Raw genomic sequence first — 25,667 nt, forward strand, 5'->3', positions numbered from 1 at the left:
TATACATGTATTGTATGTGTGGGTACTAATTAACAGCTTTTGTAGATGGTATCTATACTTGAGGATTTATAAGATGAATACTATTTGACATGGAAGTTTCTCTTCTCTATTTCTACTTTATAGAATATTCAAATACATTCACAGAGATGTATATGTAATAAAGTTTCATGTAACACTATCTACAGCAAAACACTAGTCAAAACTGTCTGGAAAGATACAAGCCAAAATGTTAACAGTGTAAGTGGAAAGGTAAAAAAATTAGGAGAAAGGATTATGGAATCAGTTTTTATTCAATGTGCTTCAATTTTTTTAAAATTTTTTTTAACTATGAATTCTTACATTAATTGTGAAATTCATGAATTTTTAAAGTGATAAAGTGAAAATGCAGAAATGACTCATCCTCTCTCAAAGTACAAATACACTTCTCAGAAAAATAAAAATGGATGTACATAGTCATATCATGTTTCATCTTGATTTCCTGAATATGTTAAAAAAAATTGCTCAGTGTATGGGCTATTTCTTCACAATATATATGAGGGATACCATATGTTGCCAGAAAATCCAGCCAAAATAGAGGGGAAAAGAATATCACTAATAGTTTCTGAATTAACTCTTCATCTTTCCATCAAAATTAATTCCCCTTGAAATCAAGTCAAAGAAGGTGCTTGTCAACCTCCTCCCCATGCAGATGAAGCTCCGACATTCGAAGTATCTACATCAAATTACAAGTTATTTTACATATGCAGTTAACTTAACAAACAGACCAGAGTCAGGAACACACGATATTTACTTGCATGGTGCAGGTAAGAGGTAGATGCACCAGGATGTCGACTACCTCATTTCTCTTCTGCCAGTTTGAGATCAACATTAAGTATAATTCTTCTCACAAATAAAGAAAAACCGCTTGGTGCACACTGAGGCAGCTACTTTGTTTGCTGCAACATATGCACAGTTGTTGTTGTTTATGTTTGAATTCTGCAGATTTCTGTTAAAGAGGGGAAAAAGAAAAATGGAGTCTAATATTCAGACATAAATCATATTTCCAGTAGATATACTACTATAAACAAGGAGGCAGTTATATGTTTAGCTATCCCTCTGTTTATTCACTTAACAAACATTTCTAAAGTATTATCGTATTAACAAGATTCTGGAATACAGATACAGAGAAAAATCTATTTCAGTCCCCAAGGAGTTTACACAAAGAGAGGGAAGGATGCATTCATTTGGCACAGGAGAGTGGATTCTAACTCAGACAAGGGGAAAGAGTTTGCCAAGGAACACAGTTTTGCTGTGGGAAGAATTTAACTGAATCTTAAGGAAGACATGCCACTTAGGGCAGAACCCCTACACAGAATGTGATGCATGGTTTATGGATGATTAGATCAATGTATGCACAAATAAACAAATGATATAATTATCACATAAATTAGTGATCCAGAGAAAACCATAATTCAAAAAGATGTATGCACCCAAATATCATTGTAGCATTATTTACAGTAGCCAGGATGTGGAAATAAAATAAATGTCCATCAACAGAGGAATGGATAAACAAGATATAGTACATGTATACCATAGAATATTACTCAGCTATAAAAAACAATGAAATTGGACCATTTGTAGAGACATGAATAGACCTAGAGACTGTCATACACAATGAAGAAAGTCAGAAAAAAAATGTATATTGTACATTAACACACATATATGGAATCTGAAAAGATTGGTAAAGATGATCTTATTTACAAGGTAGAAATAGAGAAACAGAAGTAGAGAACAAACATATGGACTCCAAAGGGGAAAGGGGGCTGGGTGGGATGAATTGGGAGGTTGGGACTGACATACATACACTATTCCTACTATTTATAAAATAAGTCACTAATAAGAACCTCCTGTATAACACAGGGAACCCTCCTCCATGCTCCGTGGTGACCTAAATGGAAAAGAAATCCAAAAAGGAGGGAATTTGTGTTGATGTGAGATTTACGTGTATATACATAGCTGACTGACTTCTCTGTGCAGTAGAAACTAACACAGCATCGTAAAGCAACTACAGTGGTGGTGGTTTAGTCACTAAGCCATCTCCAACTCTTCCAACCCCATGAACTGTAGCCCGCCAGGCTCCTCTGTCCATAGGATTTTCCAGGCAAGAATACTGGAGTGGGTTGCCATTTCCTTCTCCAGCAGATCTTCCTGACCCGGAGATCAAACCCTGGTCTCCTGCATTGCAGGCAGATTCTTTACTGACTGAGCTACCAAGCAACTAAAAATAAAATAAATTAATGATTAGGATATAACCAGATGAAGAGTGGAACTAGAGATAATCCAGACAAAGGATATACTATGTGCAACTGTGCAGAAATATAAAAGAGTGTATCTCATGTGATTAACTGCAAATTTGGAACAAACCTTTATTATAGCAAATAAAAAAGTACTCTAAATACTAGTGTAGTGTAAAAAGGACCAAATTCAGAAGTAGGTGACCTAGTCCTCAGCCCATCTCTGTCATTGATAGTTGTTAAGACTTTTTAATTAATTTATTAATAGTATCTGTGGAGAAAAAAAGGATATAATCTTAAAGATTATGATAGAAAACTCATCATGAAAAATGAGGAAAAACATAGTACACCAAGTCCAAGCCAATTCATTTTCAGATTGTTTCTTAATGGTGTATACTTATTTGTAATATGAAATGGGCTTTGCTAGACAGTGAAGAAATCTAGGTAAACAGTGAAGATGTTTGATTTAGATGATGGAAGTAGTCATTGAGGGCTTCCCTGGTGGTCAAGCAGTAAAGAATCTGCCTGCCAATGCAGGAGAAATGGGTTCGATACCTGGATGGGGTAGATCCCCTGGGTGAGGGGGCAGGGGGGAAATGGCAAGCCACTCCAATATTCTTGCGTGGGAAATCCCATGGACAGAGGAGACTGGCGGTATACAGTCTATGGGGTCTCAGAGTCACAACAACCTAGCTACTAAAACAACAACAACAGCAACTAGTCACTGAAACCCTACATTTCCAGCTACCCTCTATTTATGCCTAGAAAATTCATTCATATCCATATTGATAATTTTTAAATTGCTAAGCAACCATCAAGTATTATGTGTTTTGTGCTGTGGATTAACAAAAGATGAGAGACAGAATATTCTAGATTGGATGTGAGATGGTAAAAGAAAACAAAATGCTATTTAGGAGCATAAAAGGGGAACTAATTTCAAAGCAGGAGATCAAGAATGACTTCAAAGAGAAAACAAATTTTAACTGAAAGTATTACTGGTTGAGGAAACCACATGAATACAAGTACAGAAGCATGGAAGTCAGCAGTGTTTTTTCTAATGCCAAGGATATTTTACAAAATTAAAATTAGTCTTAGAATTGCTCTCGTGGTCAGAAACCTTGCTTAGTGAAACTCATCTATGCAATTCATTTCCAGAGTTAACAAGTAAGCTGGAGCTTTCAAGTATTTTGGATACTTACAGTTTATTTTCTAGCAAAGAACCATCTTCCCACTTCCAGGGGCTGACAATTCCTTTTCGAGATAATCCAATCCAAGAAAAATAAGACACCAAAGACTGAATAAATTCCTGTGGAGGAAGAACCCTACATGTAATTTAATCCCTAGTCTCTTTTTTAGCAATAAAAAATGAAAATAACATGAACACACACTGCCATATTTAAAATGGATAACTAAGAAGGACCTAGAACATGGACCTCTGCTCAATGTCATGTGGCAGCCTGAGTGAGAGGGAAGTATGGGAGAGAGTGCATGTGTAGAGTTATGGCTGAGTCCCTTTGCTGTTCATCTGAAACTGCCACAACATTGTGTGTTAATTGGCTACACCCCGATACAAAATAAAAAGAAAAGAATGTGAACACAAACAACTATAATTTGATTTTTAACATAACATTTTCTTTACATTTTCAACTAGGGTTGTTTATTGTTGCCTAATCATTCCTTGGGCTGCCCTGGTGGAAGGAAACACAAGAGATGTGGGTTTGATCCCTGCGTTGGGAAGATCCCCTGGAGAAGGGAAGGGCTACCCACTCCAATATGTGCCAAAAGTATCAACATATTAAAAGATCCATTATTATAAAAGGACTTCAAAACAGAGCAACATGAAAAAGAGGGCAACTCCCATGATGGTTTCATGAGAGACGCCTTTTTGTTCAGAAACCTCAGTTTGCTTCCTAGAGCAGACACAGAGCATCGTTACCAGAACTTAATATTTTTTCTGAGACAGAGCTAAAACTGAGACACTAATTCCCACCAACAAGGATTTCTTTTTATTTACTACAAAGGTTTCTACTTGACTTGAAAAGACAAGTCATTGTCATTTAACAAACACACAATTTTCAGATGTTCTTTAAAAAATTATTAGCAATTTTCTCTTGTGTACAAAAAAATATGGGAAAAATTTCCAACTTCAGAACTCATTACCTGTTCATCCTCATCTTCTATCTTCAACAGATGGGAGCCCTGGTTGGAGCAGAATTTCCGACTCTCTTCGAAGGTTTTAAGTATATCAGAAAAATAGTAGCATTTCTCTTCACAGCAAGACCATTTGTTTTTGTATTCTTCCCTGTTATTTTCTTTAAAAAAAAAAAAAGTTTTTAAGTTTGTCTAATTCTTTTCCTGGAAAGATTTGCTCCAGGCATCCTTCCCAGCTCTACAGGTCTTATTACTTTCCATGAGCTCTGAGGACATCATTGCTAACTCAAAAGGCAAAATAACGTTATCTGTCATTGAGAGGGAAAGGGTACTTTTCTTTTTCTGCAAAGTTTTCTCCAAGATGCCACGGGCACCAGGACAGGAATGCAGAAGTAGTAAATATTTAAGAGCGTAAAAACTGTATTGGTTTTGATATTTAATTTTTGTATCAATACTAACAATGTTTTTCCTCCAGGAACTCTCTAGTTTTATCAAAGTACAGCGATTATTAGTTTGGGCTTCCCCAGTGGGTCAGTGGTAAAGAATTCGCACGCCAGTGCAGGAGACAAAAGAGACATGGATTCAACCCCTGGGTCAAGAAGTTCCCCTGGATGAAGAAATGGCAACCCACTGCAGTATTCTTGCCTGCGAAAACCCATGGACAGAGGAACCTGGTGGGATACAGTCCATGAGGTTGCAAACAGTTGGACACGACTTAGTGACTAAACCACAACAGCAATTATTAGTTTAAATAAAGAAAATAATCCATTTCTCCTTTCTCCAACCCATCAAATTTTGCCATCTGAAAATGCAAGAAAAAAAATGTAGTTACTAAAAAAAGCATCTTTATTTTCATAGAAGACAAAACCAAAGTAACTAAATTATATTCTAGCAAGAATATTTTAAGCAAAGAGTTGCTGGTGATATGCAAAACAGACAGAAGATTAAAGTCCCACCAGAGTGCTTATCACAACTGGTAGATGGATATAGAAAAGAGTCTTATTGAATTCACTGTTGGCCTGGAGAAACTTCAGGGAAGCTCTCTGAATTTTCAGGTTATCCATGACTTTGAGAGAGAGGGTGGGATTGCTTGCAAGGTGAATTTTACCTATACAAACAAGTCAGAAGTTGGGATATGTTTCAACGGACTTGACTTAGCAAAGTGATACATAGGACAGTTGTTGCTATTTGGTCCCTTAAGCTTTACCCGACTGTTTTTGCAACCCCATGCAACCCAAATAAGCCTGTCAGGCTCCTGGGTCCATGGGATTTCCCAGGCAAGAATACTGGAATGGGTGACCATTTCCTTCTCCAGGTCTTCCAGACCAAACAATCAAACATGCATCTCCCGCATTGGCAGGCGGATTCTTTACCGCTGAGCCACCTGGGAAGTGCCATAAGACAGTATCATTTCACAAAGGGTCAGGGGAAAATACTGTCTTATAAAGAAGTAAGAAACTACTAAGCAATTATACTATATCCTATGCATACCATATAAATTAAATGTACTGAAAGATTTCCTTTGCTGATTGATATGACTCTGAAAGAAACTCAAAAATTATTTTACTTCTTATTTGCAAAGTCAGTTAACTGACAGACCAATAAACAGAAACTACTAAATTTTTATTCTCTCCAGTTCAAAAATGCAGGCAGACCATGTGGCAAGAAATTGTATCTTCTTGAATGAAAAATACCTCTACCATACTTCACTTTTGTAGATCATGACTTTAATAATACAATGGAGATTGCCTGGCAATAACTCATTAACCAACTTTTAATTATGAGTTCTTATATGTTACTACATACCTGAGTTTAACTGATCCTTTGAAAAGCATTTATTTTTCATAGGAGTCCTGGACTTCTCATGTTCCTGTGTGTCATTATCCAACATGTTCTGATAATTAAAAGAATTTTGAAAATCTGAAAATCATCAGCAGAAGACACTTAGTTTAACAGGTAAAATATAAACTTGTTACACTAAAATTTTCATTTTCAAAATGAAGAAAATATATATAATATTAAAAATCAGAAAAAAATTAAAAATCTTCTCCCATAATTTCAATTTTGTTTCTCATATCTTAGAAACTGTGAGAGACTGAAATCATCTAATGTCAAGATAGTTCATTCTTGACTTTAGTCCCCTTCACAAGACTAAACAGCAATCTGAAAAGGCTGTGTTGTTGTTTAGTCACTCAGTTGTGTCTGACTCTTTGTGACCCCATGAGCCTGCCAGGCTCCTCTGTCCACGGGATTCTTCAGGCAAGAATACTGGAGAGGGTTGCCATTTCCTCCTCCAGGGGATCTTCCTGACCCAAGGATCGAACCCATGTCTCTTTTGTCTCCTGCATTGGCAGGCAGGTTCTTTAACACAAGTGCCACCTGGGAAGCCATGCAAATATCACCTGAAACTAACACAATATTGGATGTCACTTATATTCCACATAAACAACTATTAAAAACTAAAGATTAAATTTAATCTTTAAAAAGAATTTCTTCTTTGGATTCATGAATATTATTCTCTCAAGTCCTGAGAAACATCTGGAAATAAGAATGTTTCTGATGTCAGAGTTTGATTATCTCATTAGATTTAATCTTGGCTCTCCTTTTAGGAAAAGACAAAACATTTAGATAAAATTTAACATAAAGAATGAAGTTTCTCAACCTAATCAAAACATGGGAAAAAGACCTAAACAGACATTTCTCCAAAGAAGACATACAGATGGCTAACAAACACATGAAAAGATGCTCAACATCACTCATTATCAAAGAAATGCAAATCAAACCCACAATGAAATATCACCTCACACCAGTCAGAATGGCTGCCATCAAAAAGTCTACAAACAATAAATGCTGGAGAAGGTGTGGAGGAAAGGGAACCTCTTGCACAGTTGGGGGGAATGTAAATTGATACAACCACTATGGAAGATGGTATGGAGAGTCCTTAAAAAATGAGGAATAAAAACACCATATGACCCAGCAATCCCACTTCTAGGCATATACCCTGAGGAAACCAAAATTGAAAAAGACACATGTATCCCATTGTTCACTGCAGCACTATTTACAATAGCTGGATCATGGAAGAAACCTAGATGTACATCGACAGATGAGTGGATAAAGGAGTTGTGATATATATACACAAGGAAATATTACTCAGCCATAAAAAGGAATGGGTTTGAGTCAGTTCTGAGGTGGATGAACCTAGAACTTATTACACAGAGTGAAGTACATCAGAAAGAGAGAGATAAATATCATGTTATCATATTCTAACACACCCGTACAGAATCTAGAAAAATGGTACTGAAGAATTTACTTACAGGGCAACAATGGAGAAACAGACATAGAGAATAGACTTATGGACATGGGGAGAGGGGAGAAGAGGGTGAGATGTATGGAAAGAGTAACATGGAAACTTACATTACCATATGTAAAAAAGATAGCCAATGGGAATTTGCTGAATGGCTAAGAAACTCAAACAGGGCCTCTGTATCAACCTGGGGCAGCTCGGGGAGGTGGTGGGGGGAGGATTTGGGAGGCAGATGGGAGGGAGGTTCAAAACGGAGGGGATATATGTATTATACCTATGGCTGATTCATATTGAGGTTTGACAGAAAACAAGAAAATTCTGTAAAGCAATTATACTCCAATTAAAAAATAAATAAGTAAAAAGGGAATCAAGTTTCTGTAGAACACTTACACTTAGAAGCAAAAACTCCTGATATTCCCAAAAGGATGACACATATAATTCCTAGTATTACTGCCACAATACATCCAGAAGATGCTGCTTGGAACACTGTCAAAAGAATGTGTAAACTGAAGATAAAGTGGTGCAAGGCTACAATCTAGGTAATATTATCTGAGCTTTTGTCTCACAAAGGCATACAGGTTAAAAATGAATTAGCACTTTCATGAAATAGCTATTGTAACCCACTCAGTTCACAGGGGTATCATTTCACTTATTTTTTTAAAAAAGCTTACCATCTATTAGAAGTATTTGCCTCTGTTTTTCAATCATTGGTGCTCCCAATTTAAACATTATTTGGAGATGTAAGGGAAATGAGGGGAAGGGGATGTAATTTTTCCTTTTCTTTCCAAAGTAACATTTATTTTTTTTAAATCACCAATCCATTCATTCTTATCTTACAATATGCATGATATTTCCCTTATTTGGAACTGTGCATGTGTGTTCAGTCATGTCTTTGTGACCCCATGAACTGTAGTCCTCCAGGCTCCTCTGTCCATGGAATATTCCAGACAAGAATACTGCAGTAGGTTTCCATTTCCTACTTCCTCTTAAGTCTTATTACTTCTACAGTAGAAAAAAAAATACCAATAATAACAATATTGATTTTAAAATTTAGATGACTGCTGGATCCCATCTTAGTTGGTATTCAGAGGAGGCATGTCGTAAGAGAGTGTCTCTGAGTCAATAAACATAGAACTAAGAAATACTAATTACTACAGTCAATTAAGACCTAGTCAAGATTCAACTGAAAGACTAAGGGAAGAAATCACTTGCATTTCTATATACTAACAGTGAAAAATCAGAAAGAACAACTAAGGAATCAATCCCACTCACCATTGCAAGAAAAAGAATTAAATATCTAGGAATAAACTTACCTAAGGAGATGAAAGAACTGTACACAGAAAATTATAAGACACTGATAAAAGAAATCAAAGATGACATAAACAGATGGAGAGAGAGCCCATGTTCCTGGGTAGGAAGAATCAATATTGTGAAAATGACCATGCTACCAAATGCAATCTACAGATTCAATGCAATCTCTATCAAATTACCAATGGCATTTTTCACAGAACTAGAATAAAAAATTTCACAATTCATATGGAAACACAAAAGACGCCAAACAGCCACAGCAGTCTTGAGAAAGAAGAATGGAGCTGGAGGAAGCAAGCTTCCTGACTTCAGGTTATACTACAAAGCTATAGTCATCAAGACACTATGGTAATGGCACAAAAACAGAAATATAGACCAATGGAACAAGAGAGAAAACTCAGAAATAAACCCATACACCTATGGGTACCTTATTTTTGACAAAAAAGGCAAGAATATGCACTGGGGCAAAGACAGCCTGTTCAATCAATGGTGATGGGGAAAATGGACAGCTACAAGCAAAAGAATGAAATTAGAATACTTCCTCACACCATACAGAAAAATAAACTCAAAATGGATTAAAGACCTAAATGTAAGACCAGAAACTATAAAACTCTTAAAGGAAAACATAAGCAGAACACTCAATGACATAAATCAAAGCAAGATCCTCTATGATCCACCTCCTACAGTAACAGAAATAAAAATAAAAGTAAACAAGAGGGACCTGATTCAACTTAAAAGCTTTTGCACAGCAAAGAAAACTATAAGCAAGGTGAAAAGAAAACCCTCAGAATGGGAGAAAATAATAGAAAATGAAATAACTGACAAAGGATTAATTCCCAAAATATACAAGTAGCTCATACAACTCAATACCAGAAAAACAAACAATCCAATCAAAAAGTGGGAAGATCACATAAACAGACATTTCTCCAAAGAAGACATACAGATGGCTAACAAACACATGAAAAGATGCTCAACTTTGCTCATTATTAGAGAAATGAAAATCAAAACTACAATGAGATATCACCTCACACCAGTCAGAATGGCCCTCATCAAAAAGTCTACAAACAGTAAGTGCTGAAGAGGGTGTGGAGAAGAGAGAACACTCTTGCACTGTTGGGGGAATATAAATTGATACAGCCACTATGGAAGTCTGTATGGAACTTCCTTAATAAACTAGGAATAAAACCACCGTATGATCCAGGAATCCTACTCATAGGCATATACCCTGAGGAAGCCAAAATTGAATGAGACACATGTTCATTGCAGTGCTATTTACAGTAGTTAGAACATGGAAGCAACCTAGATGTCCACTGACAGATGAATGGATAAAGAAGTAGTGGTATATATACACAATGGAATATTCCTCAGCCATAAAAAGGAACACATTTGAGACAGTTATAATGGGGTGTGTGAACCTAGAACCTATTATACATACTGAAGTGAGTCAGAAAGAGAAAGATAAATACCATATTCTAACACATAGCAAACACCCTCTTCCAACAACACAAGAGAAGACTCTACACATGGACATCACCAGATGGTCAACACCAAAATCAGATTAATTATGTACTTTGCAACCAAAGATGGAGAAGCTCTATACAGTCAGCAAAATCAAGACCGGGAGCTGACTGTGGCTCAGATCATGAACTCCTTATTGCCAAATTCAGACTTAAATTGAAGAAAGTAGGGAAAACCACTAGACCATTCAGGAATGACCTAAGTCAAATCCCTTATGATTATAGTGAAAGTGAGAAATAGATTTAAGGGACTAAATCTGATAGACAGAGTGCCTGATGAAATATGGACAGAGGTTCATGACATTGTACAGGAGACAGGGATTAAGACCATCCCAGCTTCGACATCAGTCCTTCCAATGAACACCCAGGACTGATCTCCTTTAGGATGGACTGGTTGGATCTCCTTGCTGTCCAAGGGACTCTCAACAGTCTTCTCCAACACCATAGTTCAAAAGCATCAATTCTTTGGCACTCAGCTTTCTTCACAGTCCAACTCTCACATCCATACATGACCACTGGAAAAACCATAGCCTTGACTAGACGGACCTTTGTTGGCAAAGTAATGTCTCTGCTATCTAGGTTGATCATAACTCTCATTCCAAGGAGTAAGTGTCTTTTAATTTCATGGCTGAAATCACCATCTGCAGTGATTTTGGAGCCCCCAAAATTAAAGTCTGACACTGCTTCCACTGTTTCCCCATCTATTTCCCATGAAGTGATGGGACCAGATGCCATGATCTTAGGTTTCTGAATGTTGAGCCTTAAGCCAACTTTTTCACTCTCCTCTTTCACTTTTATCAAGAGGCTTTTTAGTTCCTCTTCACTTTCTTCCATAAGGGTGGTGTCATCTGCATATCTGACATTATTGATATTTCTCCTGGCAATCTTGATTCCAGCTTGTGCTTCTTCCAGCCCAGTGTTTCTCAAGATGTACTCTGCATATAAGTTAAATAGGCAGGGTGACAATATGCAGCTTGACGTACTCCTTTTTCTGTTTGGAACCAGACTGTTGGTCCATGTTCAGTTCTAACTCTTGCTTCCTGACCTGCATACAGGTTTCTCAAGAAGTGGGTCACGTGGTCTGGTATTCCCATTTCTTTAAAAATTTTCCACAGTTTATTGTGGTCCACACAGTCAAAGGCTTTGGCATAGTCAATAAAGCAGAAATAGATGTTGTTCTGGAACTCTCTCGCTTTTTCGATGATCCAGCAGATATTCGCAATTTGATCTCTGGTTCCTCTGCCTTTTCTAAAACCAGCTTGAACATCTCGAAGTTCACGGTTCACGTATTGCTGAAGCCTGGCTTGGAGAATTTTGAGCATTACTTTACTGGCGTGTGAGATGAGCGCAATTGTGTGGTAGTTTGAGCATTCTTTGGGGTTGGAATGAAAACTGACCTTTTCCAGTCCTGTGGCCACTGCTGAGTTTTCCAAATTTGCTGGCATATTGAGTGCAGCACTTTCACGGCATCATCTTTCAGGATTTGAAATAGCTCAGCTAGAAATCCATCACCTCCACTAGCTTTGTTCGTAGTGATGCTTTCTAAGGCCCACTTGACTTCACATTCCAGGATGTCTGGCTCTAGGTGAGTGATGACACCCTATTGATAGGTCAGCTACAAATTGGTACTTGCTGGCATCTACCTCTACAATGATTAAATCTTATACAGCTGCAGCTGCTGACTTTCAACACTCCCTGAAAGGAGTTCAGGGTGGAGAGCAGAAATGAGGAACTCTGTGCTCAGGGGTGGGGGTGGCGGGTGTGGGGGAGGGTGAACTGGTAAATAACAGGTCTTCAGATAGTCAGGTGTTTTTAGAAGCTGATTTTATAAGCCCAATTCTTCTAGCTCCTCCTATGTAGAAAAGCACTAAAATCCTTCATGGTGATGACTGTTCCTCATGACTAGCAAAATCTTCATGAGATTAGCAGAAACCTTCTGGGAAAATATGTGCCTGACTGCATGTACTCTCCTTTCACAAAAATCATATATATACTGACCTTCCTTCTGTCTCTTTGGAGAAATTTCTGAGTTATCTGAGGTGCTGTCTCCTGGGCTACTGTCCTTATTATGCCTCAAATAAAACTTAACTTGTAACTCTCACATTGTGTGTTTTTTAAGTCTACCATTACATTGTTACTTATTGATGGAATATACTACAACCCAGTTCTGACTACAAAATGCATTGAGCTTTGCCCCCAACTTCTTGTGATGATAGCTTGAAGTGAGGTGCTATTTTAGAGGAAAACAGGTATTTTTCTAAGAGAAATAATCTCAGTTTAGTCTAGAATACCAACCTGTTGGATCCCTGAAAGTCAGAAAAACCCTGAGCTTTCTGCAAGAAATAAGCCATTCTCTCTTCCACACTGCCCTCAAAATCTCCAATGAGGTCATCCAGATAATTACTTCTACACTGCATAGTTTGAATAAATAGGATTAAAGAGCATTTTTTCTCATAGAAGACACATTAAAATTTAGGTACAATAATAGTTCGGTGTTCTCTATGGTCTCCTAAAAGAGCATGAAAAATTCCCAACGGTCTAACATTCAGAGCATGATGGAAATTTAAAATCTCACACATACCTTTATTTCTGTCATGTTCAGGAATTCTTTGTATCTGTTGAGTTGTTTGGATCTCAGGCTGAGAATGAAATCCTGCATTCCTGTAAGGCCTTTTTAACCTGTTATTCTGTGTTGCTTTATAGAAAAAAATGTCCTCAGCATTAATTAGCATATTGAGACAATTACAGTAATAATCATTATCCCAGAGAAAAAAATACAGAGACCAGGGTGAGATGTGTTGGTATCAAGATACATTGTTCCCCAGACAATCAGGAGCACAGATTGCACCCCCACAGCCCCACCCACCCTCAGGTTTGCTTACCCAGATTTTAGAATCTGGCAACATCTCTGGTCAAGATACAAAGAGACTCAGCATGCATTTTAGAGCATGGGTTCCAGAACCAAGATTTCCAGGTTTAACCCTGATTCTATCACTTATTTATGTGACTTAGGTTAGGCAAGTTATTTAAATTCTTTATATCTTTTTTTAATACAAAATGAAGATAATGACAGGCTTTAATTCATTGATTAGCTATGAGAATTTATTGGATTAATATGTATAATGTGCTGAGGACCCTGCCTGTTGTAAGTTTCTATTAAATAGAGGAGTTAAGGGCTATAATGAGAATTCCAAGATGACTGTAACTATGCTTTGCCCAGAAAATTTCTGAGACCTAGTCAAGAGGGATATCATTGTACTGCTCCAAAGATATATAATCATCGGTTCCACATCTCAGTAAGCACTTAACCTTTACTTTTAAATAAAACACAACTAATTGTACTTGGTTTTGCTTTTAATTTTTTACTATCCTTTTGTTTCATTCTACAAAGTCCAGGGCATTTCTCCAATTGACCACATCAAGAAAGGAAATATTCTAGCATTGTAATTTATATTTGGTTAAGTTCTTCGAATTTTTTAAGTTAAAAGGACCTCGAAACCATGACATTCTTTTCAAAATAACTTGAAATATTTATATATTTAGTGACATCATTGAAGGACACTTTTAAATGACTATATCATGTGTATAGATCTCTAGTCACAATATCACTATACATACAGTGTAGAAGCTCTACACTAGTCCAAAGGTACTAAGGCAGAAATTTGTATTGAGATCACAGTTTAAGTTAAAAAAAAAAAAATCCAGTCTCTAGATTGAATACAGAACTATTTCTAATCAAGCAAAGGGAAAAAATGTGCAAAAGAAAAATATGCCAAAGTAACAAAGGTGATTTACCTCAGATATTGGAATTGACAGTAATTTTTTTCTAAAATGGGAATATATCTGTTTCCAAGTAGAAAAATACATGGCAAATTAAGGTTAAAATATTAGTGTTTAAAAATAAAGGGTATATGTTAATAAAGGGTATATGTAAATGAGTTCAATTTAAGATACTAGGAGAAAATAAATGATAAGCAAAATTCATTCAATAGAAAGTAAATAAACATAAAACAGGATCTACACATTCAAAACTGGTTCTTTTAAAAGATTAATGAAATTCCTGACTACATGGATAAAAAGAAAGAAGGTAGGAATTAATCATATAAGGAATGGAGAAAAGACCAAAAAATAGAAGAGAATTCAAAGATAATAAAAGCCTTAGTCATTTAAGCAAACATTTATGAGCACACAATGTGGTCCAGCTACTATTCTAAGCATCAGAAATAAAGCAGGTTAAAAAAAAAAAAAGACAAAAATCCTTATTCTTATGGAACCAATATTACCAACGAGGTGGGGGGGGGGGGGTGGTGGAGCAGTGTGAAAGAAAGGTGAGTAATAATTAAATAAGTTTTTAAAAATTATAGTTTAGTAGAAAATGGTAAGAAATAACTCAGGAAAGAAAGATACAGAGTGCTAAAGGGTTACAATTTATTTGAAAATTTAGATGAAATGAGCATATTCAATGAAATATATAATTTACCAAAACTTATTCCTAAAGAAAAATTCTTTACGTTTAACAGATACTAGGATACAGCAGATGTTTACAGACTGGTGTATTTTCAGGTTGGTTGAGCTTGTGCCATGCTGGTTGTGAATATTTTGAATCTCATCCCTGCCCACAACTGTTAAGGAAAATGAGTCTAAAATATTCTCACAAAGAAAGCAATAGTTTCACACTGTTTTAAAAGCAAGTCCTAAAAGTTAAAAGAACAGATTATCCTAATATTACTAATTTATTATTAAATTATTAATAAATTATTATTAAATTCTTATAAACAATAAAAACACAAAAGTAGCATGGAGTCAGAGTGAGAGACAATCCACCATTTATTCTGTGAAGCTAGAAAGTCCTGCATGTGAGATAAGAGGAAATAGGATATCCCCCCTTCCTGTTAACACTCACAGTTTTCTTTTTTTTTTTGGTCTGGCAAATCTTTATTTTTTACCATAGCTTTTATATTCTAAGTTAGTACATTTTTAGGGGGAAGATAGTTTAATATTATATCAGCTTATCCTTCATGAAACCAGGGTGTTTTCTGCATACTTCTTTGTGAGAGTCTTGTACTTTATCTTCTGGCCATGGGGCCTATTGACATTTTATGACCTAGGTGATTGCAAAGCTGTTTTCCGTAATCTATTCTTTTTTTTTTAGTATTATTTTTATTTTTTTATTAGTTGGAGGCTAATTACTTCACAACATTTCAGTGGGTTTTGTCATACATTGATATGAATCAGCCATAGAGTTACACGTATTCCCCATCCCGATCCCCCCTCCCACCTCCATCTCCACCCGATTCATTCATTCATTCACCCGTAATCTATTCTTTAATGAACACAAAGGTCAGTCCTTTTGCAGAAGTTATCAGTTAAATTTATCTAAAAGGTTTACCACACAAAGACTCTGCAGCTCTGATGAGGCAGCCCCTGTTTAGCATTCCTGGTTAAAATGAACAATTCTGAACTCTTATTTTTCTAAATCTTTAACTATAACCGCTTTTAGAATAATATTTTATGTTCTCTAATAGGGCTTCCTCACCCCTGAAGGGCTCTGTGCCTATTAGGGCCTTTATGTGATCAGGTTCTTTATGCTGTTTATGATTAAGGTGTTGTGAGTAGTCGTGTACATTAATACGCATTTGCCAAGCAGGCTAGAATGCCAGCAAAGGGGTCTAAATTGAAACACTCCTTTCATCCTGGATAATCTTATAGGATACCACCATCCGGGGGACATATTCATTAAAGTTCTAAGTTGATTCTGTTTGGAGAGAGATCGGGGAAGGCCTTCTACCCATGTCACAGAAATTAGGGAGTAGTCTAATATAGCAAGCATCAGAAAGACAGAGATCATCTTTAAGGTGAGCACCGGGGCAGCTTTTCGAAATCCCTGAAGTCCCGATCCGCCTTGCCTGTCAGGTCTTCTCCTCATGACCTTGTCATGGGTGGGATCTCATGTGCTGGCTCTCCCCCTTTTTATTTTTAAAGACAGCCAGATGGATCTCAGTCGCGAGCTTCTGAGTGTTCTGCTGGAGAGTTTTGGCAAGAAAGTGAAGAAAGCATAGCTATGAAAACCTTTTAAGGGAGGCTGAAGATCCCTGTAGAGAAACTATTCTCTGTGCTTGATGGCAAAGCGACTTAATTTGTCCCCATGTGGGTATGGAGGCTTGTTGAGTAGCCCGCGCAGGATGTCTTGGTTGCAGGTCATGAGGCATCTTCCTTACCCTACCTTTCTTATGCAGGGGGGCCTGTAGTGCCCTAGTGGGGTCCTAAAGAAGAAACCTGAAGCCTACCCACTTTCCTCACCCTACCTATCTTCTCACAGTTTTCTTGATGTCACTTGCAAGTTGTTTTTGTGTTTGCATCTGCAATATTTTTTCATTAATTTTTTTTGGGGGGGCATTGTTTGCTCTTCATTGCTGCATGGTCTTCTCTCTAGCTGCAGCAAGCATGGGCTACTCTCTAGTTGCGGCGCACAGGCTTCTCATTGCATTGGTTCCTCTTGTAAAGCAAGGGCTTTAGGTACACAGGCTTCAGTAGTTGTGGCTCGTGGGCGTGAGAGCACAGGCTCAGTAGCTGTGATGCACAGGCTTAGTTGCTACGTGGGATCTTCCCACATCAAGGATCAAAACTGTGTCTCCTCCATTGGCAGGCAGATTCTTCACTGCTGAGCCACCAGGGAAGCCCTGTGTGTGTAATCCTCAATTGATTTGTATTCAGTATCTGTCTTCGGCCCCTTCTCTTCATCTGCATAATTTTTTAAAAAATTTTTATTTTATATTGGAGTATAGTTGATTAACAAAACTGTGTTAGTTTCAAGTGTACAGCAAAGTGACTCAGTTATGCATGTACCTGTATCTATTCTTTCTCAAATTCCTTCCCCATTTAGGTTATTATAGACTATTGAACAATAATCTATTGAGCAGTGTTCCCTGCACTACGCTGATGAGTGATGTCTGCTGTCATGGCTTCATCTGTCACTTACATCCCTTTTGTTGTTCACTTGCCAAGTCATAACCAGTTCTTCACAACCCCATGGACTGCAGCACACCAGGCTTCCCTGTCCCTCTCCATCTCCCAGAGTTTGCTCAAGTTCACATCAATTGAATCAGTGATGCCATCCAACCATCTCGTCCTCTGTTCCCCTCTTCTCCTATTGCCTTCAATCTTTCCCAGCACCAGGGTCTTTTCAAATGAGTCAGTTCTTCCCATCAGGTGGCCAAAGTATTGGAGTTTCAGCTTCAGCATCAGTCCTTCCAATGACTATTCAGGACTGATTTCCTTTAGGATGGACTGGTTGGATCTCCTTGCTGTCCAAGGATTCTCAAGAGTCTTTTCCAACACCGCAGTTTGAAAACATCAGTTCTTTGGTACTCAGCCTTCTTTACAGTCTAACTCTCACATCCATACATGACCAATGCAAAGACTATAGCCTTCACTATATGGACATTTGTCAACAAAGAGATGTCTTTGCTTTTTAACACACTGTTCACATGTGTCATAACTTTTCTGCCAAGAAGCAATCGTCTTCTAATTTCATGGCTGCAGTAACCATCTGCAGTGATTTTAGAGCCCAAGAAGAGCAAACCTTACATCCTGTGTGTGTGTGTGTTGGTCACTCAGTCGTGTTGGACTCTTTGATGACTTCCAAATTTCTACACTTAGACACTATTGGTTTTCTAATCTGCAGGCTCACACATTCATCACAAGTATTGAAAACACATTGTCCAAAGCTATCCTCCTCACCTTGAGGCCCCTCCATCTGCCTTTCATATCCTGTCGAATGGCACCATAATTGACCAAGTCTCCCAAGTCAAAAGCCTAGAGATCATCTTGATTTCTCTGTCCTTTTACTCCCCTCATCCTACAATTTAAGAAACCTGATGATTCTACCCCATTAAGTCTCTCTGCTAAGTTCTCCCATTCCCATCCCTAATGCCACAGCTGTATTCTGAACACCGATTTCTTTCCCAGATCCCTTGTAAGAGGTTGGCCTCCCTGCCTTCAGTCTCCTCAGTCCATCCAAATCCCGCTGGTTACTGTTCCATTACCCCAACATGTCTGTGCCTTATCTTCACCTGGAACATTCCTCCACTTCCTTCTCCATCAGACTTATCCCAATCAAGGAGTCTTTTCTGTTTAATCCACTTTTATTCTTAACCCAAAACTGCATCCTTCTTTGATCTCTCATCACCTCATTTATATTCTTATATAGCATTTGTTCAGAGCTGTATACTTGCCATCTCTCTTGCTGCACAGTAAGATCCTTGAAGGCATAATTTCTCTCTTTTATCTATGCAGCATGAATCCTATCATAATGCTTAACACATGGTTCCATGCAAAAAATAATCATTGAATGAAGAAATAAATGATGATATTAATGAATGAAAGTTCATTTGAAATATATTTATTGAGCATATATACCAGACACTATTCTAAGTACTGATGATATATTACTTAACCTGGCCTTGTGGCAGTTCTTTTGCAATAGGCATGTGATTAATTATATTATGAATGGAATAGAAATGAGTCTGAGGAAGACAGGCTTCAAAACAGATATTATTAAAGCTAACACTGTCAGTTTCACTCTTAACCTTCCTCTCTTCATATCCTCCAGGATTATGTTTTGGAGAATAATAGGACTTTTCCATTTAAACCAGGATAATAAGAATACAAACACACACACATACACGTATGACAGCTTCTGTAAACAGAAACTCCAAAGTAAAGATCTTATGAAGTCTAAATATATATGCAAATATTTACCTTCTTCTTGAAATACTTCAGGTCTCTCACCTGTCCGCCGATCAGGAGCAACAAGTGCAAGCGTCATATACTCTGTCTTCTCTCCATCGTTTTCTGGGAAATAAAGTGGAACAAAATCCATTCTCCTTATAATAACTGGATAAAATAACAGTCTGTATTATAACTGAAATGAAGGTTAATAAATATTTTTTAAAGATATCAATAATTTTTAAATGATATCTTAATAAAATACTAGAACAATTAACAACCATATAATGTCATGCTTTATGGACAAGAATTTACTAAGTACTTACTGCTATATGTGTACTGAAAATCAACATTTTCAATGCTTCTTTATAAATGTAACATTCTGCAACTTCAACTTACCAACTGAATAATGGTGTTGAAAAAAGAAAGCTGGGCATATCGCTAAGAAATTAAGGCAACAATAGTAACTTCTGAGTTGTCATTTTTTAAGTTGAATCTAGACATCTATACTGTTTATTATCATTGTTTATAACCAAAGAGTTGATTACATTGAACTGATATTTTTATAAATCAAGTCAAACGTCCTGTCCAGAACATGTTGATCTGTATGTATTTAGAGCTAAACAATAATAACAATGAAAAAGAATTCCTCAAAAAACAATTATTAAAATGTGCTCTGTGGGTGAATCTGATATCCAGCTCTCCAAATGTGTGCAGGCCTTTGCGCTCATCCATTTCATTAAATTTCTGGGAGTTGACTGTCATTTTTAGACATAGTCAGTGACTATAATCTCTTCAGCAATGTAATAATAATAACAATAATAATGAGCAACTCACAGTGTTCCAGGTACTATTCCAGGTATTTATATGCATTCATTTATTTAATCCTCACAACAATTCTGTGTAACAGAAACTATAAAGTTATATATCCATTTTATAGAAGTGCAAACAGAGGCACAGAAAAATCTACTGAGCTTTACTTACATACATGGAAAAACAAACTCAAGTAATAATTATAAGTGCACAAGATACATGACTATATTCATATGTTTCTGGTAGAAAATTTAATTAATAATAAGAATATGTAGACTTATTCCAAAAGTTTCCTAGGCACCATTTGTCTCTTGCTGGTGTTTGTATATGTATCTGTGTAACCCGTAGACCAAATTCATTAAACGACAAAAGAAAAAGAAAACTCAAATATCCTGCCATTATCATCAATGTAATCATTGTTCAAGATGTATACTTTACAGAAAATTTATCTACTACAAAACATGCAATGAAGCTTAATTCCCAAGAGCATAGGATAAATTATTAAATTGTACTTATGGCCAGTTATCCTGAGATCATCTCACCTCTGCATTGTTTATGCTTCATGGTTTGGTATTCAAATTCTGGCAAGGAGTCTGTCTCATGAACCAAAAAGATAGCAAAGTGACCTTATGAGCAGAGTAGGAAGAGTCTCACTGCTCTGTGATGTCTCCCACACAGGAAGCCTCCCCTTAGAGTCACATTCATGCTGTTCTTCCTTCACACAAGAGGTTAAAGGATGAGGATATTTAAAGCGTGCACAATATCAGATAATAAGGTCCTGTGTTCAACTAGCACATTTGAATCTGAGACCCACTATGCTGAGCTATGATAATAGATGCATGAGAAGGTAGAAAATTTGACATTTTTTTCAGAATTCTGGCCAATTTTATTTTAAGGATTGGATGCACCTTTTAAGGGATCTCTAACTCAAAAGGTATAATTTTATAGAAGACCTTAAGATTATTTGTGTTTTCCCACAAAAGCAACACTTTCATTAATTAACTCATTTAATATGCATTTACTGATCATGTAATTTTATGCCAGGCTATGCTCTAAATTCTGAAAACAGAGCAGTCAACAAATATATCAAGTAAATAACTTCTTGACTCATGGGATTCATATTACAGTGAAGTGGTGGACAGTAAACCAGTAAGTCAAGTGCATACTATGTTAAATTGTGATTTTTAAAAACTAAGAAAAACATATTGGAAAAGAGGTGATAGTTTGGGGATAATAATGGAAGACCTCACTTGAGAAGGAAACACTTCAATAAAATTCTGAAAGATACTACAGGAGATCATGAGTCTAAATATATAATAGATTGTTAACTCCATGAGAATAGAAAGCACGTCTTATTATTCACGATATCAATAATTGAATAAATACATTTAGAGAAACTTCTATGTGTTTACCATTTTGTTAATCAATGAAATTATTTGGTATTCATAAACAAATGATAAATTGTGGAAAAGAGATAAACTATATATGAATTGGGCTTCCCTGATGGCTCAGGGGTTAAGAATCCACCTGTCAAAGCAGGAGACACGAGTTCAACACTTGGGTTGGGAAGATCCCCTGGAGAAGGAAACAGCAACCCACTCCGGTATTCTTTCCTGGGAAATCCCATGGACAGAGGAGCCTGGCATGCTGCTGCTCATGGAGTCACAAAGAATCAGATATGACTGAATGACTAACAGCAACACATAAGGGTTTCCCTGGTAGCTCAGACGGTAAAAGTGTCTGTCTACAATGTGGGAGACCTGGGTTTGATCCCTGGGTCGGGAAGATTCCCTGGAGAAGGAAATGGCAGCCCACTCCAGTATTCTTGCCTAGAAAATCCCATGGATGCAGGAGCTTGGTGCAGGCAACAGTCCATAGGGTCTCAAAGAGTCAGGCATGACTGAAGCACCATAGCACGTATGCACACCTCAGTATATAAAGAACCAGGCATGTAATATCAAATATATAAGGACACAATTATGATTTCATTTTTTCTTGTTTAACATCATAATATTTTCAGAAAACAAGAAAACAAATGAAAAAGAAACTTTACCTTTCCTTTGGTGACTCTGATATCTTTTGTCCTCCTTTTTCTCTGAATGCAGGAATTTTGGCTCCATGTATACCACTTTCTCCTGGCTCATTTCTGAGGGCTTCTGAAGGAAAAGAACACAGCAAGAATCCTTTGCAGCATTGAATAAAGCATTTTAATAGCATTGAAAAATGGCAACATTTATCATGAAATAATAGAGCTAAATGAATGATCAGCATGATAATCAGAAATAAGTGATGCCAAGTAACTACTGACCTGAAAATAACAGAAAAAAAAAACTTTTAAAATTTCTCTTTGTGATGACTTACAACAGAGTCTCTACATGATTAATTAACAGGCCATTACAGTTCATGGGCATGTTATGTTAAGCTTTTACTATTAAAAACGAATTCAGTTCATTACAACAATTTAGGAAATGGTATATTTCATTCTCACATAAATATCTAGAATTATAGCTTCTCTTGCAAATTTGTATTTGGTCACTTAGAGCCTGTATCATGCCCAAATGGCAACCATAGTCTGAAACTGAATAGAGTAATCCCCCTTTAGGACAGACACACACACTCCAATTTGACAATCTCAGTTTGAGAAAAAGGCAGAAATTGTGGGATTCAAGAAAAGGCATTTTAGGAAGTAACATCAAACAACTGAGGCATAATTTGTCATTCTAAATCACAGTTCAAAAGCATCAATTCTTCAGCGCTCAGCTTTCTTTATGGTCCAACTCTCACATCCATACTTGACTACTGGAAAAACCGTAGCTTTGACTAGAAGGACATTTGTCAGCAAAGTAATGTCTCTGCTTTTTAATATGCTATCTAGGAGCAAGCATCTTTTAATTTCAGGGCTGCAGTGATTTTGGAGCCCAAGAAAAGAAAGTCTGTCACTATTTCCATTGTTTCCCCATCTATTTGCCATGAAGTGATGGGACCAGATGCCATGATCCTCTTTTTTTGAATGTTGAGTTTTAAACCAGCTGTTTCACACTCCTTTTTCACCTTCATCAAGAGGCTCCTTAGTTCCTCTTTCCTTTCTGCCAATAGGATGGTGTCATCTGCATATCTGAGGTTATTGAGATTTTTCCCCAAAGTCTTGACTCCAGCTTGTGCTTCATCCAGCCCGGCATTTCACATGATGTATTCTGCATAGAAGTTAAATAAGCAGGGTGACAATATACAGCCTTGATGTACTCCTTCCCCAATTTGGAATCTGTCCATTGTTCCATATCCAGTTCTAATTGTTGCTTCTTGATCTTTGTACAGGTTTCTCAGGAGGCAGGTAAGGTGATCTGATATTCTCATCTCTTTAAGATTCTTTCACAGTTTGTTGTAAACAAAAGTATTTAGTTCAAATGAATAAATATATATAAGTACATATTAAAGTATATATTTTATATTAATATATATTTAGTTCAAATATGTGTACTATATCAATAATTTATATTATTACAAAAATATGATACTTTGCCTACACTTAACTTATATAAACACTTCCACAAAAAATACATAATGATGTCCTTTACCTAGAAATATACATAAATAAAGGCTAAAGAGGAAAAACATTTTTCAAAAAATAATGTTTTTGGTAACCTAGTAGAAAGAACCAGATAACTGGTCTTCCTAAACAGATTTTATTCTCAGTTCTTAAAATATTAATATTATAGTATTTCACCTTTTAATTTCTTTATAATTTGAGGAAACTTGATTTGAACAATCCTCAAATGATGATAAGATGTATGAATATACTACCAATTGTTTTTCAATAAATATTCTTTCTATCACAGAGCCAAATTACAAAGTAAATCCTTCTTCAAGGACATATTTTCCTAGCTCACTGATTTTTATTTAGTTACTTTATAATTGAATAGCTGTCTACCCAAATAACAAGAAAATAATTTGTTTTATAAACCTGGGTATATTTTAATGGAAAAATAATCATATTATCCAAACACTTGAACTTTGTCTATTACATTTAACTTTAGGATAAAGGAGTTCAAGCTTCACAGAATTCATTGCTAACCAGTTGGCTACCAACCCTAGAGGTGAGAGAAAAAAACCACAAATTTATATTACCTAAATAAGAGTTAAATATTCCCCAGAACATTTGAGTATATTTAAAACTCATATTCTGTTTATTAAATATTTTGACCCATAGGGTCAAACAGGGTTAACATTAGATATTAATTAACATGGACCCCAAAGTAAATTCTTTCTTGTAATGATACAAAATCCTTGTAACTTTCTACATCGTCTCCCACTATCAAATTCTCCTTTACCTGCTTTATCCTTCTTTGTTCAACAGCGCAACAGTAAAGGCACACCCACAGTGCCTGACAGTACCTGTGTTTGTGCCTTGAGATTTCACCAACAGGAGGACAAGCTTGGTCAGGAACACAGCTAAGATGAGCTCGCTCTGCTGGCCTTTCACTTCTGCTTTGAGAATAGGAAGTCCTTGTAGAAATGTATGACTGGCCTTAGAAAGACCATGTCAGAAAAAGATGACCAATGATCAAACGGCATTCAGTATTCCCACACAGAAAGTTTCCACTGGTGGCAGGATCTCGTTTACTCCACACTCTGTCAGACAAGAGTCACAACGAACTAAAGCCCCAAATTTTGAGGACATTTGTAGATCAATTCAAATCTGAACTTTAGCAGTTACCATAAATCTGAAATAAAATGGTCATCTCAGGATCTCATGAGATTAGAAAATGATTAACAGCAAAATAAGAGGTTACATTAATAACAACAGAAAAGGAAATATTCATGTTCTACCTGACATGATTCATATATTTCTCTTTTTAAAGAATGAAGGTAAATCCCTAATTGTTATATATATATAAGTGGTATAAAAACTGTAAAAATAAGTAAATGCCAAAATGTGCATAAGCAACTTATATCTTTAACAAACATCTTGATAACCACATTTCTTGACAGACTGCAGTAATATAAATACATACATGATTGGGCTGGCCAATTTGATAATAATAGATTTCTAGTTATTTCTAGTCTTCTCTTTAAATTATCTAAAGACGCAGATTTTCCATTTAAATAATAAATAAAAATTAAGACAGAAACAAAGGGACAGGCTCAAAATGTTGAGTGGTTTTGAATGTAGCCCTTTTAAGGCATCAAAGTGAAAAATCATCTATTCTAGTTATAGCCAAAATTGTCAGAGCATGTATTTATAAATAATTATTTGTTTAATTCAATGAGTAATTCAATGCCCCATTTAACCCTAAAGTATGTGTTAGACAGGAACAAAAGTGTCATTTTGTTTATCAACCACATTGATCTGTGCATCAAAGGACCCCTATGTCCGATGCCTTAAAATTCTTCTTAGAAATGTATAGTAAGAACCAAAACCCACTTCTATGTCAGCTACATGGTTTGAAGTCCTTTCAAAAGCACTTTTCCATGGTTTATGTTTCCTTCCCCCATCGCCTCCAAAGCAAAACTGTCTTCTCTCCTCTAAATAATGGTAGCACATTCGAAAATTTCTACCTTTTTTTCTTGTAGGTT

The 25,667-nt window shown here is 36.4% G+C and overlaps 1 protein-coding gene across 1 annotated transcript in view; it reads right to left on the reverse strand.

The window, feature by feature from the left end:
- Positions 1–303: 303 nt before the first annotated feature.
- The window catches only part of LOC122423573 (C-type lectin domain family 7 member A-like), an 81,876-nt gene continuing 56,512 nt past the window's right edge, over positions 304–25,667 (reverse strand). Inside the window, exons 7-9 of the mRNA XM_043440750.1 lie at positions 4,434–4,585; positions 3,473–3,579; positions 304–985 (exon numbers count right to left, since the gene is read on the reverse strand). Coding sequence (XP_043296685.1) covers positions 868–985; positions 3,473–3,579; positions 4,434–4,585 — 377 coding nt within the window. The 3' untranslated portion in view covers positions 304–867. The remainder of the gene's footprint in view (positions 986–3,472; positions 3,580–4,433; positions 4,586–25,667) is intronic.

This window comes from Cervus canadensis, chromosome 21, assembly GCF_019320065.1.
Source record: "Cervus canadensis isolate Bull #8, Minnesota chromosome 21, ASM1932006v1, whole genome shotgun sequence".
NCBI classification, from domain to species: Eukaryota; Metazoa; Chordata; class Mammalia; order Artiodactyla; family Cervidae; genus Cervus; species Cervus canadensis.